This window comes from Lithobates pipiens, unplaced genomic scaffold (assembly GCF_037356315.1).
Source record: "Lithobates pipiens isolate NorthernLeopardFrog02 unplaced genomic scaffold, aLitPip1_a1.2 Scaffold_18, whole genome shotgun sequence".
NCBI lineage: Eukaryota > Metazoa > Chordata > Amphibia > Anura > Ranidae > Lithobates > Lithobates pipiens.
The window spans coordinates 292,582,897-292,602,420 of record NW_027507758.1 but is presented as its reverse complement, the minus strand read 5'-3'; the positions used below and the strand labels follow the sequence as shown (position 1 = coordinate 292,602,420).

General features: G+C 41.9%; 1 protein-coding gene across 1 annotated transcript in view; it reads left to right on the top strand.

Annotated features, from left to right (window-relative positions):
- CDC40 (cell division cycle 40) overlaps positions 1-19,524 on the top strand; it is a 104,447-nt gene that overhangs the window by 64,489 nt on the left and 20,434 nt on the right. The window contains exons 9-11 of the mRNA XM_077487124.1: positions 7,209-7,254; positions 7,749-7,850; positions 16,436-16,551. Of these exons, the coding sequence (XP_077343250.1) occupies positions 7,209-7,254; positions 7,749-7,850; positions 16,436-16,551 (264 nt within the window). The remainder of the gene's footprint in view (positions 1-7,208; positions 7,255-7,748; positions 7,851-16,435; positions 16,552-19,524) is intronic.

Sequence of the window (19,524 nt, the reverse complement as noted above, 5' to 3'; positions counted from 1 at the left end):
AATAATAAATTATCTTCTGTGTTTGTAATCAAAGTGGCAGTACTGCAACAATCGTCTCATCAAGGTGTGCAAAAGAACGCAAATTGATGACATTTGCACAATGGATATCACTGGACACACTGATTTTGGTTTTTAATTGGGGGGGGGGGGGGCGTATGCTGATTGGCCAGAGGAGAGGCCAATCAATGGGTCTGGCGAATGCAGATCCCCATTCCAACAGGTAAGAACACAGTTATCTTGTGCTCCTGCTAAACAGGAACACGGCTCTCTCTGCTCATCCAGAGAGTCCATTCCCCACACAGTTAGCAAGCAACCCCTAGGGATACACTTAAAGGTGTTGTAAAGGTAAACATTTTTTCACTTTAATGCATTCTATGCATTAAGGTGAAAAAACATCTGACAGTGCCAGCCCCCCTGTTTTACTTGCCCGACCCCTCGAAAGTCCCGCGCTCGCCCCCGACGTACTCTTCGCCACTCAGCCTGGCCGTTGATTGGCTAAAGTGGATGGATTAAAAGCAGCGCAGCCATTGGCTCGCGCTTCTGTCAATCACATCCAATAACGCGGCGCTCCGGGGGGCGGGGCCGAGTGATACAGTGAGCGGCTATATCCACCGGCTGTATCACGGGAGCTCACTCGCAAGTGCTTCTCACCGTGCGAGGGAGCTCGCACGAACGTGAGAAGTATTTGCGGGGGGGGGGGGAAAGCCGAGACAGCCGCCGAGGGACCCCAGAAGAGCAGGTTCGGGGCCACTCTGTGCAAAATGAGCTGCACAGTGGAGGTAAGTATAACATGTTTATTTAAAAAAATAAATAAATATTCTCTTTACAACCCCTTTAACCCTTTGATCACCCCTGGTGTTAACCCCTTCCCTGCCAGTGTCGTTAGTACAGTAATGGTACATATTTTTAGCACTGATCACTGTAATGTCACTGGTTCACAAAAAAGTGTCAGGTGTCCAATTGGCCTGCCGCAATGCCGAAGTCCCTCTAAAGATCGCTGCCATTCCTAGTAGAAAAAAAAATGTTCATAAAATGCCATAAAAATATCCCACAGTTTGTAGACGTGATAACTTTTACGCAAACCAATCAATATACGCTTATTGTGATTTTTTTATTTTTTTATTTTTTTTATTGGTCTTTTCTTGTTTTATAGTGCAAAAAATAATAAAAACCCCAGAGGGGATCACATACCACCAAAAGAAAGTTCTGTTTGTGGGGAAAAAAGTTTTATTTGCTCGATCGCCCAATTGTCACAAGTAACAGTGCCGTATTGCAAAAAAAATGGCTTGACCCTTCCGTGGCTGAAGTGGTTAATCCATTTTTATTATTTGCACAATTTTGAATTATTTGCTGGACTGGTGTTTTGTCTACAATACTCAGTAGGGTTATTTTAATGTTGAGTTGTGATAAGAGTATTATTTGTTTTTATTTTGCACACCTTGATGGGAAGTTCATTGCAGCACTGGTACTTTGAGTACAAACTCAGTAGATCTATTATTATTATTATTATTATTATTATTATTATTCACATTATTCAATATGTACCTTGAGAGATCAGACACATGTAATATTACTGTTTGCAATTATTTCTGTAGTTTTGAAGCATAGTGCCACTTCAAATTTGTAAGCTATTTGATTTTAGATGAGGGGACACATTGTTGAATTGTGAGCAGCTGCTTCCTATTTCTTATATTAACTGGTAGTGCATAGGATTCTATACCTATATATCCAAAATTTGCCCATTGCTCTGCCCTGTACCTGGAAGTATTGGGAGCCCCCAATGTAAAAATTTTATGTTTCAAAATGAAAGCCAATAATTGAAACACAAGTGAGTTGTACTATTGCGCGCGCTATATATATATATATAGAGATAAAAAAAATCTCTCTCTCTCTCAGCACATGTTAATTTGAACTGTCCTCTCGTGAGATCTCTCTCCCTCTCCCTCTCCCTCTCCCTCTCCCTCTCCCTCTCCCTCTCCCTCTCCCTCTCCCTCTCCCTCTCCCTCTCCCTCTCCCTCTCCCTCTCTCTCCCTCTCTCCATGTTAATTTGAACTGTCCTCTCGTGAGACCTGCTTGGGGTGGGCAGTCTTACTGGGAATCCTAGCAAACTGATGAATGTTTTTCTTTTATACCACAAGACTGCAGAAAAAATGCTTGAACTACTGATCTGGAACTGTCAACCCACTTCCCTAAACATTTCCCTGAATCCTCTCTTGATCCAGTGTTGTGCCCATCTGCTCCCTCTTGCCATTGGCTTCTGCTACTGTCAGTCAAACGCTGTGAGGGGGAGTGTGGCCAAGCTGCGATGTGTCTATGGATGCACACAGCCTAGCTTTAGTCTGTGTCTCAGCACACAGTTAGCTAAAGGGAGGCACTCGGAGAAGGAGCGGAGAGTACCAGTGGGGTACTCCAGAAGAGGAGATTAGGGACCAGTGAGCAGGTAAGTATAGAATGCTGTGTTTTACGTGGTTCTAAAGGCTTTTTTTTTTTTTTTTTTTTTTTTAAATCACTGAAACTATTTTCAAAAGTAGAAATCGGCATTCTCTTTAAACAGGTAACTAAGCCGAAAATTTAAAAACAACATATTGTGAACTACCTAGTGCCTCCACAACACCCTACACACTGCGTAGCCAAGAGTGGAACCGCTATTCAGAGTCCATACTCCCATAGCTTTCTTGTGTCCCCTCCTTGCTTGTAATGTTTCTGTACTGTGAATGACTGATGGTGATGTACACTCTGGGGTTGATTTACTAAAACTGGAGAGTGCCAAATCTGGTGCAGCTGTGCATGGTAGCCAGTCCGCTTCTAACTTCAACTTATTCAGTTAAGCTTTGACAAAAAAATAAAATAAAGCTCGTTTCTATGCAGAGCTGCACCAAATTTTGCACTCTTCAGTTTTAGTAAATCACCCCCTCTGTGGTGTTCTCCCTTTGCCTAAACACACCACTTCCTGCATCTGAAAACATGCAATTAATTGAACCTGTTTCAGAGTGCTTTAACTCCCAGTCTTATTCCAGTTTTTGGTCATACGTAGATTAACCCCCCCGACGGTGTTCCCGAGTCTGGCTCGGGTGAAAATTCAGAACCATTAGCGGTAACCCTGAGCCAGAATTGGGATCGCATCGCAGGATCCAGGATGAGTGTGCTTACCTTATTCCCTGGATCCAGCGATGTCTCCCCACAGCGCGAGCGGCTCGTCCTCCGCTCGATCTATCACGGAGCCGAGCTACGTTCCCTGCATGCGTTGCGACGCACTGGGACGGAGAGCGGCGCCAAATTCAAAAAGTGAAACGCACACATTACATCAGGGGTTGACAAATTTGCTTGGAATCTAGGAGCCAGCTTAAAAAGTTAGGAGCCAGGTCCGTGACGACGATCCGGACCTGTCCCTGGCCTGACATGGAGACGAGTGAGGGGAAGATAGCAGCGCCGTCGCCGCCCCCCCGTCTCCAAGTCATTGCCCATAGCTCTTAGAGGGACATTTTATTTTTTTCAAATGACAATTTTTTTTTCAATTGCATTTTAGTGTAAATATGAGATGTGAGGTCTCTCTGACCCCAGATCTCATATTTAAGAGGACCTGTCATGCTTTTTCTATTACAAGGGATTTTTACATTCCTTGTAATAAGAATAAAAGTGACACAACATTTTTTTTAAAAGAACAGTGGAAAAAAAAAAAGTTAAAATAAAGCAGAAAAAATAATAATTTTTAAACGCGCCCTGTCCTGCCCGCATATAAAAATCGGTGTTCGAACCACACATAGGAGGTAGCGCCGTGATCGGTAGAGCGAGAGCAATAATTCTACCCCAGACCTCCTCTGTAACTCAAAACGTGCAACCTGTAGAATTTTTTTAAACGTCGCCTATGGAGATTTTAAAGGGTAAAAGTTTGTCGCCATTCCATGAGCGGGTGCAATTTTGAGCGTGACATGTTGGTTATCAATTTACTCGGCGTAACATTATCTTTCACAATATAAAAAATAATTGGGCTAACTTTACTGTTGTCTTATTTTTTTATTAACTAAATTATTTTTCCCAACAAAAGTGCGCTTGTAAGTCCGCTGCACAAATACGGTGTGACAGACAGACAGTATTGCAACAACCACCATTTTATTCTCTAGGGTGTTAGAATAAAAAATATATATAATGTTTAGGGGGTTCTAAATAAAGGGAAGAAGAGGCAGGTAATATAATACAGGCAGAGGAATCTTCATTAACATTGCTGGTTTGTCATACCAACGGCGACCACAAGAGGGCGCCAGATTCCATAAGGAATCATAGGACCGCAGAAGGCCTCAAAGCCGCGGCCTAAATTTTCGGCCGCCGGCGGAACGGCCCGACGCGATCACGCTGGGGGGGTCCACAGACACAGGATACCCCCAGCTGTGCTGCCCCAGGCGCGAGGTCGCTATTTCTAGTCGCCAATGCGACCTGGCGACCGGGTTTTGTCGAGCCCTGCTCTAAAAGATTTCAAATTGTTTTTCTTTTCCAATAATTTTTATTGAAAATTGTACATCTCAAATTCCAAGACAAGATTGTTTACATAAGATCAGTATTTCTGTATAAGAAGTGATGTCTTAAGGTGCTGGAATATGTCATTCTGCCCATAACTCTAACAAATATACTCATTGGATTTCTTATCTCTATATACCACAACATCAAACTATGAGAAAAGCCTCTAAGAAAAGAAAAATAAAATAAAAAAGGAAGAAGAGAAAAAGGTTAGCACATTCTTGGGCCCCTGTCATTCCTTTAGACTTCACATAGATCAGGGCTTGACAAATTTGCTTGGAATCTAGGAGCCAGCTAAAAAAGTTAGGAGCCAGGTCGGTAACGGCAATCCAGACCTGTCCCTGACCTGACATGGAGACGAGTGAGGGGAGGATAGCGCGGCCCCCCCACCTGTCTCCATGTCATTGCCCATAGCTCTTAGAGGGGCATTTTTATTTTTATATTTTTTTTTTTCAAATGACAATTTTTTTTTTTTTTATTGCATTTTAGTGTAAATTTGAGATCTGAGGTCTCTCTGACCCCAGATCTCATATATTTAAGAGGACCTGTCCTGTTTTTTTCAATTACAAGGGATTTTTACATTCCTTGTAATAGGAATAAAAGTGACAATTTTTTTTTTTTTAAAAGCACCGTGAAAAAATAAAAAGTTAAAATAAGAAAAAAAAATGTTTTAAATGCGCCCTGTCCTGCCAAGCTTGCGTGCAGAAGCGAACGCATACGTGAGTAGCGCCCGCATAGGAAAGCGGTGTTCAAACCACACATGAGGTATCGCTGCGTTCGGTAGAGCGAGAGCAATAATTCTAGCCCTAGACCTCCTCTGTAACCCAAAACGTGCAACCTGTAGAATTTTTTAAACGTCGCCTATGGAGATTTTAAAGGCTAAAAGTTTGTCGCCATTCCATGAGCGGACGCAATTTTGAAGCGTGACATGTTGGGTATCAATTTATTCGGTGTAACATTATTTTTCACAATATAAAAAAATTGGGCCAACTTTACTGTTATATTTAATTAAAAAAATAAGAGTTTTTCCCCGAAAATGCGCTTGTAAGTCCGCTGCACAAATACGGTGTGACAGACAGTATTGCAACGACCACCATTTTATTCTCTAGGTTGTTAGAACTCCTAAACATATATACACACACACACACACACACACACACACACACACACACACACACACACACACACACACACACACACACACACACACACACACACACACACACACACACACACACATTTTTTTTTTTTTTTTTTTATTCTAAGTAAAGGTGAGATGGGTGGGCAGTGAAAGCTTCATTAGCATCGCTGGCTGTCATACCAACAGCCACCACTAGATGGCGCCAGATTATAGAACTAAACATAGGACCACAGAAGGCCTCAAAGCCACGGCCTCAATTACAGGCCGGCGGCGGCGCGGCCCGACACAATCACGCCAGGGGGGGGTGGAAGGAGACAGGATACCCCCGCTGTGCTGCCCCAGGCGCCAGATCACAAATTCTAGTCGCCAATGCGATCTGGCGCCCGGGGTTTGTCGAGCCCTGCATTACATACAGTATAATGTAATCTTACAGATTGATTACTGTATGTAATTTCACATCTCTTTTGTCCCTAGTGGTCTGTTCAGTGCCCTGCATGTAGTTTTATATTATAAAAACTGCTTTTATGCCTGGAAACTGGAGATTGTCCATAGCAACCAAAACTGTCCCTTTACATCAAAAGTGGTTTTAGACCAGCTAGAAAACGGCGATAATAAATTAGAATCACTCGCAGAATTGAGCGATAGTGATTTGTAAAGAGATCCGTCATCGAACACTGAAAAGTAATGATGGCAACAATTCTGCAACTGAGCAAATTTCAGTGTTTTTGATTTGATTACATTATTGAATAATTTTTATTATTTGGTATAATTCTTTATAGTTATTTATTATATTTTAATTTTATGATTTTGTCTTTCGAATTTTATCATACCCGGGATGTCTACTAGACTCTGGTTTGGAGAGATTTAAGTAGTTATTCCTAAGAATTACAGGCCTACAATATAAAACGCCAAATTTCCATCCAAAACATTGTACCGCTTTCAGCACCTAAAATCCGACATTATCATAACGCCAGGGAGGTTAAAGGGTTTCCATAAACATACTCTACAGTCACCCTAGCTGCTAATACTGAAGCACAAAATTGCATCGCTATAAAACCCTAATGTTGGCCTTTTACTCTTACATGACAAATCCTTTTTTTTTCTGCTAAATGTATCACTCCTTTTTTCCAACCATAAAGTTAAGTACTTGTCTACAAGATGTGCACTGGTGTTCAGACATATTTATTTCACCTCCCCTTCTAAAGAAACCTGTTTTTACCCTGAGGCTGGCAGGGCTTTTTACATATCTTCTGGCAAGAGGATGTGGACAAGTAGTGGAATGCCACAAGCCACCTGCACACAGTGTATCTGTGCATGCTGTTACTTGTTTTATGTAAACTTGACATTTGGTTTATTGAAACCTATTATCGGTTACTCCAGAGATATCAAGTGTATATGTGACACATGTACCAGTTATGACATTTGACATTGCTGCATATTCCTTGCAGATGGCAGTCACAAAGTTTCTAACCATGATTAATTTTCAGTTTAATTCTTGCTGCTGTTATATGATAAATGGATACATTTGTGATCACACTTCTTAATTGTGTTACAGATCTGGGAAGTGTATAATGAAAGAAGATGTTTGCGGACATTTATAGGTATTGTACGCATGCTTAAATAGCACATCCCCCCCCCCCCCCCCCCAAGTTTTCTGTGTTTTTTGTTTGTTTTTTTTTGCCTGTGTTTTTTGTGGTGTCCTGACAGTCTGAGTGTCCATTGATGGCTGAGAAAGTGGATTTGATCTTTATAATCGTCGTGAAACTTTTTTTTTTTTTTTGGAATCATATATAGGACCTAGGTCCCTCCCCTCTGTATTTTGTTGTCTTGTTGTCCGTATCCATTGTTGCTGCGTTGTCCATTTTTCCTGCAGGCAGCAGTTTAACCTGACAGTCCAATAGTTCTAAGAATTCCTGTGTCTCACAATGAACTCCAAAAATGAATTTTATGAAGTACAAAAATCCATTTTTTTAGTAGCACCTAATTCCTTTAATTTTACTTGGACCCCGAATGGTGGGACACCTTTCCATACATCATGTATATGCCAGTTTCTGGATATGACATAAAGGCTCTTTACCTGCTTTCTATTTTTCAGGCCACAGTAAAGCTGTTCGGGACATATGTTACAACAATAGCGGGACGCAGTTTCTAAGTGCAGCCTATGATCGCTATCTCAAGCTGTGGGACACCGAAACAGGTAATATATACATTACTATTAAAATTAAAAGCTGTAGATTGGTGTATTATAAGCTTGTTGGTTTAGATTCAGATGTTTTTGCTTATTTCCTTCTAAGTTGATAAGTATTAGTAGACCTGACAGAGTTCTCCATCCCTGTACGGGAGATTTTTCCTCATTTTCTTTTTTAAATGGCAGTTTTGTCACAGGACAAGCAGTAGGGGGAAATCTTTTCCAAAAAGAGAATGAACAGCAATAAAACTTGTTTATTAGAGTAGTCTATTAGGTAGTCTAGAAACTCCATCAGATTTTTATTGCTTCTTCCCAGTTAAAACTTTATTGCTGGGACAAGTGAAGGAGGGGAGGGGGGAAGAATGGCATGATTTGTCGGGTAATGGCTGGTGTTAGCACTTCCATCATCCTGACACCATGGTTGATATAGTGTCAGGATGATTTAGAGTGCACAATTTCTATTATTACACTGTAATATATATTGAAATGGTTAAAATAACCAATGAAGAATCGGTAGAAGCCACTTAGCGTGTCACTTGCCCCCGCTGCCGGCCACCAGATGCAGTGTGTCACTTGCCCCCGCTGCCGGCCACTATTTTTCTATTATTGCATTGTGATTATATAATAGTTTATATCTAATCTAATGCCAAGTTGATATCTTCAGAAAGGAGACCGAGAGGGATCCCGTGAATCTTGACATGTTCGAGAAGGGGATCTGAGATCTCTGGCAAACGATTCATAGAAAGTATCTATAAACATGTCAGGGCCAGTACTTTTACCAGAGGGCAATAATTAAATGGTAGCCTCAATTTCTTGAGAAATAAATGTTGCCAGGTGTTCAATGGCTGTGGCATCTAGAGAAGGGAGGGGATCCAAAGTCAGTTACCTTGTGTCAGGTCCAAAAACAATGGGAGGTCCATAAACATTGGGACATCGACACAATTCTAATCTTTTTGGCTATATACACCCCCAAAATGGATTTGAAATGAAACGAACAAGATGTTCTTTAACTGCAGACTTTCAGCTTTAATTTGAGGGTATTTACATCCAAATCAGGTGAACGGTGTAGGAACTACAACAGTTTGTATATGTGCTTCCCACTTTTTTAAGGGACCAAAAGTAATTGGACAATTGGCTGTTCCATGGCCAGGTGTGTGTTATTCCCTCATTATCCCATTTACAAGGAGCAGATAAAAGGTCCAGCGTTAATTTCAGGTGTGCTATTTGCATTTGGAATCTGTTGCTGTCAACTCTCATTATGAGATCCAAAGAGCTGTCTGTATCAGTGAAGCAAGCCATCATTAGGCTGAAAAAACAAAAACAACCCATCAAAGAGATAGCAAAAACAATAGGTGTGGCCAAATCAACTGTTTGAAACATTCTTCAAAACGAACACACTGGTGAGCTCAGCAACACCAAAATACCTGGAAGACCATGGAAAACAACTGTGGTGGATGACTGAAGAATTCTTTCCCTGGTGACGAAAACACCCTTCACAACAGTTGGCCAGATCAAGAACACTCTCCAGGAGGTAGGTTTATGTGTCAACAATCAAGAGAAGACTTCACCAGAGTGAATACAGAGGGTTCACCACAAGATGTAAACCATTGGTGAACCTCAAAAACAGGAAGGCCAGATTAGATTTTGCCAAACATCTAAAAAAAAAACTAATTTCAAGATTAATAAGAGGGGATTGAATGAAAAGGATACCACATCCCAGAATTATGTGTAAAACAAAGCAAAAAAGGAGGGCTAAAAAGGGCTGGGAACTACCAACCCAGGGATTTTTAGCGGTATCAGATCAGTGGAATCTGCAATCAGATATTAATTGCTAAAAGTTTTTTTATTTATCCAACATACATCAATAGTTAAAACTACATTATACAACCATAAAACCAATAGTGAGGCCGGATATAGTATAGAACATCTCCAGGGTTACCCCACTTTGATACATAAAAGCATGAATGCTGGGCTGCGATTATTCAACATGTTTCGCTCATAGCTCGAGCTTCATCAGGAACTGCCGCAGCAGCAGATCATAACTAATAAAATAAAAGGACAATATTAGAATACAAATTTCAAAAACATATTATTTTCAAGGTAAGTATATATGGGAAAAAAGTACAAAAAGTCATATTCACATTTAATCAATAATTGTAGATATATCAAATCACAAGTACCACATTCCATGAGATGATAATCAGCATATTCAATTAGATAGAGATAGTTGTGAAAAGTTGTAAAGATATCAAATCATTTCTCTTACCAATTGGGTCAGAATCTCCCAGGTCTGAGTGTATTTGGCAATAATAGTGAATAAATAAGAAGTTGGAAAAAAGGTGCAATCAATGCACCCATTGGCCAGTAAGTGCACAAACAAAAAGCGACGCGTCACCCAAAAATTTGGTCTCTAGAGAAAAACAATATATTTGGTATATTGGACAATGATAATTGATCCTAATAATGTTCAAAGTGGAAGGGATTTTGTATACCGTATATACTCGAGTATAAGCCGAGATTTTCAGCCTCTTTTTTGAGGCTGAAAGTGCCCCCCTCGGCTTATACTCGAGTCATCGCTGTCTGCCCGCTCGATCAGCGTGTCGAGCAGACAGACAGCGGCCATTCTGATTCAAAAGCCGCGCCTCCGGCTCCCCCTTCGCCTGTGATAGGCGGAACACTGAATTTCCCAGCAGCCTGTGTTCCGCCTATCACGGACTTCGTATCATCCTCGTACTACGGACGAGGATGATACGACGTCTGTGATAGGCGGAACACAGGCTGCTGGGAAATTCAGTGTTCCGCCTATCACAGGCGAAGGCGGCGGCGCAGCTTTTGAATTTTACAATGGCCGCCGACGAACGAAGAGGGCACGGGACGGAGGCAAGGCACAGGACGGCACGGCACGGGACGGGACGGGACGGGACCGGAGGCAAGGCATGGCGGCGAGGCACGGCGGCGAGGCACGGAGGCAAGGAGGCTCGGCACGGGACGGAGGCTCGGGACAAAGGCTCAGGACACAGGTAGGCTGGACACACACACACACACACACACACACACACACACACACACACACACACACACACACACACACACACACACACACACAGGGATGGATGGATGGATGGAGACACACACACACAGGGATGGATGGACGGACACACAGGGATGGACGGACACACAGGGATGGACGGACACACAGGGATGGACGGACACACACACAGGGATGGACAGGCATGTCTTACCCTCGGCTTATACACGAGTCAATAAGTTTGCCAGTTTTTTTGGGGGTAAATTGGGGGCCTCGGCTTATATTCGGGTCGGCCTATACTCGAGTATATACGGTATATAAGAATCAAATTACCTGAATAGTTGAATCAATATTAGTACATACTAGTTTCAAATGGGCAATATGAAAATAAACATCGGTGTTGCCAGATAGTTACTTCAATATTCTCTGTAATAAACAGATAAGGTAAACTCCATCAGCTGAGGAGAACAAGCCTATTCAATTACGCTGAGTAGTTACAGAAAGGAGAAGAAAATAATAAAGAATCTATCTTTTGGTAATCGTAGGCAAATGTTGTATGTTTGTGGAGCCAGCATACCTGTCATGTGATGTTCAGTGGCACCAGCTTAGAGATAGCCTGTTCAGCAGTTCATCTTCTGTCAATTGCCAACAGGCAACTGACAGGGGGATGAGATAATACGTTTTCTCCAGCTCGGCGGCGTCTGACGTCACCGCCGAGCTGTGGGCAGATTCAGAGGGGAAGCGGCTCACTCTGTGTCGAATCAAGCGCCAGTATCTTAGTGCACATGCGCGGATGACGCTGATCGCATCAGCGGCCGCCCCGCGGCCATCTTTGATTGTCTCTATGCCCATACTGTGGGTGGTATTCATAAGGAATACCTAGAGACCAGCCCACAGGTGTCAGATGACACAGATAGCGTCGGCAACAGCAGCAGGACCTCATCTTCAAATCAAAATTCAATGTAAATAAGAAGGCATGTAAAAAAAACAAAAAAAAAAACACGAAACAAACGGTTTGATAATAGACTATTGCATGGTATTAAGGTAATGATTTGTAATTTAAATAGTGTATGGTAAATGATCCATAGCGTCAGCAACACCAGCGGGACCTCGTCTCAAAATCTGGTGTCAATGTAAATAAAAAAACAAACATGAAAAGCAGGCATTAATAAAATAAACTAAATTAAACCCAAAATGGATGGTTTTAATAGTAGAGACTTGCACAGTATATGGGTAATAATTTGGATAGGTATTCGACATACAGGAGTGAGCTATTTTCCCGAACTGTTTGGGGACACACTGGTTATATGCCTGATTGATTAGCGGGGCCAGGCCAGTGTAGTCCCCAGGACGCCCATACAGACCAGTTTATTAAAGGGGAAGCGTCATGTTTGGCAGTTCTTATAAATAAGGCCAAAATGAATAGAAAAGTAACATATATTCAAATATTACCGACCGGGGGATTCTGACAGTAGTGGCAAAAAAAAAGCCAATTTTTTTCCCCTCTTATTTTTAAAAATAAAATTACATTCTTTGGTACCCTCAGTTGCTTTAAAGAGGGATTCCACCCAAAAAGAAAATATTAAAAGCCAGCAGCTATAAATACTACAGCTGCTGACTTTTAATAAATGGACACTCACCTGTCCCAGGTTCCAGCGATGCCGGCAGCCGAGGCCGATCGATCTCTCGGCTGCTGCCGTCACCATTCTAGGTGAGGGAATCAGTAAGTGAAGCAAATCGGCTTCACTTCCCGGTTCCCTACTGCGCATGCGCGAGTCGCGCAGCGCAATAGGAATTGTCCGTGCTGTCTCTGAGACCCGTGTGTGTCCCAGCAGACAGCGCGGCAGGACAGGAAATGGCGTAGACTCCCACGGGAGTCTATGCCCGGAAGTGGGTGTAAATACCTGTCTTTGACAGGTATCTCCACCCCCCTCCCCCCTGAAAGGTGCCAATTGTGACACCGGAGGGGGGGAGGGTTCCGATCAGCGGAGGTTCCACTTTAGGGTGGAACCCCACTTTAAGGTAAAAAATCCAGCGAGCCTCTCGCTGTAATAAAGTTTGATTGAAGTCATCCTCCTCTGTCCCTTGGGGCTATGTGTTCCAGTGCAAAAAAATGCATCAAGCTGTCATCAAAATTATGGAAAAGTCCAAAGTGACGACTAATAGGGGTTTCCATCTTTTTGGACCAGACCAGGGACACATGGTCCCTGATGCGGTGAAAAAAATGGACGTTTGGTTTTACCCACATAGAAGGCATCACATTGACAAATCGTAATATAAACGATTCCTACCGATTGGCAGTTAACAGAGAATTTGGGTTTATAGACACGCTTGTTCGGTAGCAAAATTGAGTCAGAGGAAAAGATATGTCTTGCACTTGTGACATGATCTTGAACCTCTCTGTTTGGTACGGTAATTACTTGAGTTTGAGAGGTGTAATGGCTTCTGACTAAAGTATCTTTCATGGAACGTGATCTTCTGAAGGTGATCTCTGGACATTCTTTTATGTGTTTGGATACCTTTGGATCTCCTCTGAGGAGGTACCAGTATTTGTTTAAAATGTTGCGTACTTGGGAGTACTGACCGCAAAAGCGTGTAATTAACCTAACACCTTCGTTGGTCTTATGGGGTCTCTGGCTATGTATAAGGGTAGACCTATTCTGTTTCTTTGCCCTTAAGTAAGATTTTTTAAAACATTTATTACTGTAGCCACGGTACCATAGACGTGTTTGTAATTTTTTTGCTTCCAGCTCAAAATCAGTATCATTACTGCAATTTCTCCTCAGGCGGAGATATTGCACATAGGGAATACTAGCAATTAGGGGTGGAGGGTGCGAGCTGGAGGCATGCAGTACCGTGTTAGCAGCTAGGGGTTTTCTGAATAGGGTGGTTCCAGTTTCACCCTTGGAATTGACAGAAATTTGAATGTCAAGAAAAGTCAAACAAGTTTGACTTTTTTTTCCATGGTAAATTTCAGATTAAATGTATTGACCCCCAGTAAATCAACAAAGGTGTTCAGTTTTTCCTCTGTCCCAGTCCAGATGAAAAAAATATCATCTATATACCTCTTCCATACCGGAATGAGAACCTTTTTTCCAACTTCTTTTTTATTCACTATTATTGGCAAATACACTCATAGACCTGGGAGATTTTGACCCAATTGGTAAGAGAAATGATATGATATCTTTACAACTTTTCACGACTATCTCTATCTAATTGAATATGCTGATTATCATCTCATGGAATGTGGTACTTGTGATTTGATATATCTACAATTATTGATTAAATATGAATATTACTTTTTGTACTTTTTTCCATATATACTTACCTTGAAAATAATGTTTTTGAAATTTGTATTCTAATTTTGGAAACAATGTTTATGAACTAAATATACGTTGTTCTTTGTCCTTTTACTTTATTAGTTATGATCTGCTGCTGCGCCAGTTCCTGATGAAGCTCGAGCTATGAGCGAAACATGTTGAATAATCGCAGCCCAGCATTCATGCTTTTATGTATCATGTATATATATATGTATTATGTATATATCCGGCCTCATGTGTATATATATATATGTATTATGTATATATCCGGCCTCACTATTGGTTTTATGGTTGTATAATGTAGTTTTGTTAACTATTGATGTATGTTGGATAAATAAAAATACTTTTAGCAATTAATATCCGATTGCAGATTCCACTGATCTGATACCGGTAAAAATCCCTGGGTTGGTAGTTCCCAGCCCTTTTTGGCCCTCCTTTTTTGCTTTGTTTTACATCTAAAAAAAAAACCTTCACAGTTCTGGAACAACATCCTATGGACAGATGAGACCAAGATCAACTTGTAGCAGAGTGATGGGAAGAGAAGAGTATGGAGAAGGAAAGGAACTGCTCATGATCCAAAGCATACCACCTAATCAGTGAAGCATGATGGTGGTAGTGTCATGGTGTGGGCATGTATGGCTTCCAATGGAACTGGTTCTCTTGTATTTATTGATGTGACTGCTCACAAAAGCAGCAGAATGAATTCTGAAGTGTTTTTCAGGCAATATCATCTGCTCGCATTCAGCAAAATGCTTCAGAACTCATTTGATGGAGCTTCACTGTGCAGATGGACAGTGACCCGAAGCATACTGCGAAAATAACCAAAGAGTTTAAGGGAAAGAAGTGGAATGTTATGCAATGGCCAAGCCAATCACCTGACCTGCATCCGATTGAGCATGCATTTCACTTGCTGAAGACAAAACTGATGGGGAAAATGCCCCAAAAACAAGCAGGAACTGAAGACAGTTGCAGTAGAGGCCTGTCAGAGCATCACCAGGGATGAAACCCAGAGTCTGGTGATGTCTGTGTTCCAGACTTCTGGCTGTAATTGACTGCAAAGGATTTGCAACCAAGTATTAAAAAGTGAAAGTTTGATGGATGATTGTTAATCTGTTTGATTACTTTTGGTCCCTTAAAAAGTGGGAGGCACATATACAAACTGTTGTAATTCCTACACCGTTCACCTGATTTGGATGTAAATATCCTCAAATTAAAGCTGAAAGTCTGCAGTTAAGGCATATCTTGTTTGTTTCATTTCAGATCCATTGTGGTGGTGTATAGAGCCAAAAAGATTAGAATTGTCGATGTCCCAATATTTATGAACCTCACTGTAAATCAGAATAGTCCCGTGCTAATAGATTGAATTGGCATACAAGCTGGTGAGGGAGGCCCCTAATGTTTTAGAAATGGGTACGTTTTCACTTTGTCTAAAGTAGTCTCCAGTAGGTGCAAAAACTGCATGTGTTTTATATTAATTTTGGAGACTATCGTCGTCCTGGACAGGTTTATAAGGATTGTTCCAATATATCAATTTATTTTAGAAGTCTGATTACCTGTACATATTTCTATTACTTGAGACAAGAGCCATGGGCTTTAAGGGTAGCTGGTAGTACAGATATGTTTCCCACCTGATAGGTGAAATTGTGGGTACACATTTTGTGTATAAACACCATGCGTCTGATTTATGAAAAGTGCCTTACAAAACCTTCCTTTTGTTTACTAACCTTTGATGTACAACTGACACAAATCTTGTTGTAATCTGCACAGAGGCTTTTCCTTTTTCTAGCTGGTAGAACTAATTTCCTCTTGGATTCTAGATCATTCAGCAAAAATATCACATGATTTAAGAAAATTGTAAAGTGAAACCTATAGTGTACCAATTGCTGCTTATCAAACCCACATGGTGAAAACGGTTTGAGCCAGTTGATGTCTAGGATGGTTGCTACACTGATTATTTCCAGGCAGATTGTTTCCTGTATGTAAAACAAATGTTCTGAGGTTCTAGGAGTACTCAGAACTCCTGCCCCATTTTAGTCTCAACACAGGTCCAGGCTCTGAAATGCTTTGCCTTTGTGTTTTCATTGCTGCCTTTGATAAAAGGGTCCAAGCAGTTTAGCCTGCTGTAGAAATCCTAAAGCTTTTTACACAAACACAGTTGGATCAGAGTAAATGGAGAACCCCTGTAATCAGACACAGGATATTTTGTAGATTGAAATATATTGATGTTCTTCTGTTTTGTTCTGTAGGTCAGTGTATTTCCAGGTTTACAAACCGAAAAGTTCCATACTGTGTCAAATTCAATCCAGATGAAGATAAACAGAGTTTGTTTGTGGCTGGAATGTCCGATAAGAAAATAGTACAAGTAAGTATCAATATTGATGGTAAAAGCACAGCATGAACTATGGGAATAAAATTCAGATTATTTTTTTCTCACTTTACCGATCTCGGTTTTTTGGATTAAAGGGGCCCATTTTAACTATTTGCCTACAAGGGCAATTTTGAATTTTTTCACATATTTATATAAAAATTAGCAATTTTTACTTTTCTACTAAAGAATTCTTTATAATCGCCAAACAGTATGTATTTTCTGAAAGCAGAGACCCTGGTGAATAAAATGTTGGTTGTAATTTGTGGCACAATATTTGCGCAGCTGTTATCAAAAGCACATTTCTACTTTAGTTCATTGACGGACACAGCACCTCCTTAATCTTGACTATTGGTTTATACCGCCTCTGCAGTCGTAGGACTAGGGAGAACATAAAACTTGGCTAAGCCCCATGGGCCATCCTCAGTCAGCATATAACCCCCTCCCTGCTCTAGGTATTCAGTGTCTTTTTTTTTTTTTTTTTTTTTCTTTTCATTTTCACTAATTTCCAGCTTTGATGACCTCCTTCATGAACGTTAGGAGGATTCACGAATTGCACCTTTTGGGGTACCAAAGAAGGGGGGCAGAGTTCAGGAATGTGTTTGCTCCCCCCACACTTAAAGTTCCAAAAAACATATTTGAAAAAAATATGTGGACTAAAGACAATAGGACTTCCCTAAAATTACTGCATCTTGGTCTACTCTACAGGAACTGGGATGCTGGATTTTACTAGTAAAATACAGATATACAGCTACTTCACCCTAAAAAGCCTGCGGTTACTTTAGGGGTTTTTAAACTGGGGGGGAGGGGTTGGCTTGGTGGTGGGGGCAAGAGTTGGAGATAGTCAGCACGGAACATATTCCAGGGGGCAATATTAGTGGTAGCTTGACTAAAGCACATAAACCCAAGGTAAGTATAGTAACAAGTCTTAGTTGCAATCTCGGAACGCCCAATAAGAGGATAGTATAGGACCGGTATAAACTACATGGCATATTCACCAATGCCAGGAACCTGGCAGACAAGATGGGTGAACTAGAGATACTGTTGTAAAAGAAGGATTTGGATTTTGTGGGACTTTCAGAGACTTGGTTCAACAGCTCTCATGATTGGCTGACAACCATTCAAGGGTATACCCTTGATCGCAGGGATAGAGAGGGTAAAAAAGGGGGAAGGGTATGTCTATATCTCAAGAATAATGTACAAGTGAATGTCAGAGATGACATCACTAAGGGGGCTAGGGAGGAGGTGGGATCCTTATGTGTAGAGCTCCAAAGGGATGAAGCTAAGGGAAAAATATTTACTGGGAGTAGGATGTAGGCCCCCTAACCTGAGGGATGAGGGGGAGATGGATCTCCTATCACAAGTTGGATTAGCAGCAAGGATTGGAAGTGTTATCATAATGGGGGATTTTAATTGTACAGACATAGACTGGGTGGAGAGAACCATGCATTTGTCTAAGGCTTGCCAGTTCCTAAATGTCTTGTAGGACAATTTCATGGTCCCGTTGGTAGACGCACCAACTAGAAATAAAGTGTTATTGGATCTGCTGATTGCCAACAATACAGACCTCATCACGGATGTGGAAATATGGGGCAATTTAGGAAATGGTGATCACAGGTCAATTGGCTTCAGTATAAATCGCATAAAAAGGAAACATAAGGGGAATACAAAGACTGAATTTCAAAAGAGCCAACTTCCCTAAACTACGAACCTTGTTAGAAGGCATAAATTGGGATAAAATCTTAGGAACCAAGAACATGGCGGAGAAATGGGTTTGCGTTAAGAGCATTAGCCAATGCATCACATTGGGTAATACATTTAAAAGAGTGAACAAAAGCCCTGGATGGCTTAACTCCAATATAAAAATGCATATAAAAGCAAAGGAGAGGCGGAGCTTGGAGATGGTGGAGGAGTGAGACACACGCTCTGGGAGCCCTGACCCTCCACCTGGTCATTAGACGGTGATTGATTACCTGGGATGCTAAGCCATGAGGCGGTAGCCTACATGCGGTAACCTGCACGGGGATGAATAGAAGAGAGGCAGCGGAGACAGCACAGCCTGAGATCGAATTGTTTTTCCCCCGTACATGAGCCTCACGGAGACAAGCAGAGCCTGATACAGAGAACGCTGAGGGACGAGCGGTGCACGTGACACACCAGGAAGTGAGAGCCGGTGTGGTCTTCCTCCACTGTATCAGCAGAGTGTGACATGGAGGAACAACATGCTGAACACAAGGGACAAAAAGGAGGGAGAGAGGGAGAGCTGGACCTGAGAACATTACTACAAGCTCTCCCTACCCTTGCAGACCTGCTGGCATTGCCAACTCGAACGGACATGGATGCGATGGTGGCTCGTCTGGAGGAGATGCACCGCAGAGAGCTCAAGGCAGTACAGGTAGAAGTTCAGCAGCTGACAGAGAGACTGGTGAGTGGGAAGACCGCATGGTCCTCCCTGGAAAACCGAGTTTACCATCTAGAACAGGTACAGAATGTACAAACCTCCCAGGTCTCTGCTATGCAATTACGGCTGGAAGAGTTAGAAGACCGTAGTAGACGTCAGAACTTACGGTTTAGGGGGGTCCCGGAGGCTATAGGACGGGATATGCTGCAGGCTACAATTTCTTCAATATGTGAAAAATTAGCCGGTCCCCTCTCTCAACCTTTGGAATTTGAAAGAGTGCATAGAGCCCCGGGTCCCCCGGTGACAAACGCAAATAGACCAAGGGATGTGATATGTCGTTTCTTCCGTTTTGCACAGAAGGAGTTAATAAGCCGTAAGGCTTGGGAAAGTGGAGATTTAGAACAGGACGGGGCCCTGGTGAAAATACTGCCTGATCTCTCACGGGCCACCCTGCAGCGTAGGGCAATGTTGCGCCCACTTTTGGATAAAATCAAGATGATGGGGGGGTCCTATAGGCGGGGTTACCCCATTGCGTTAATTATAAAAAAAAAAACTCAACGACATTTACC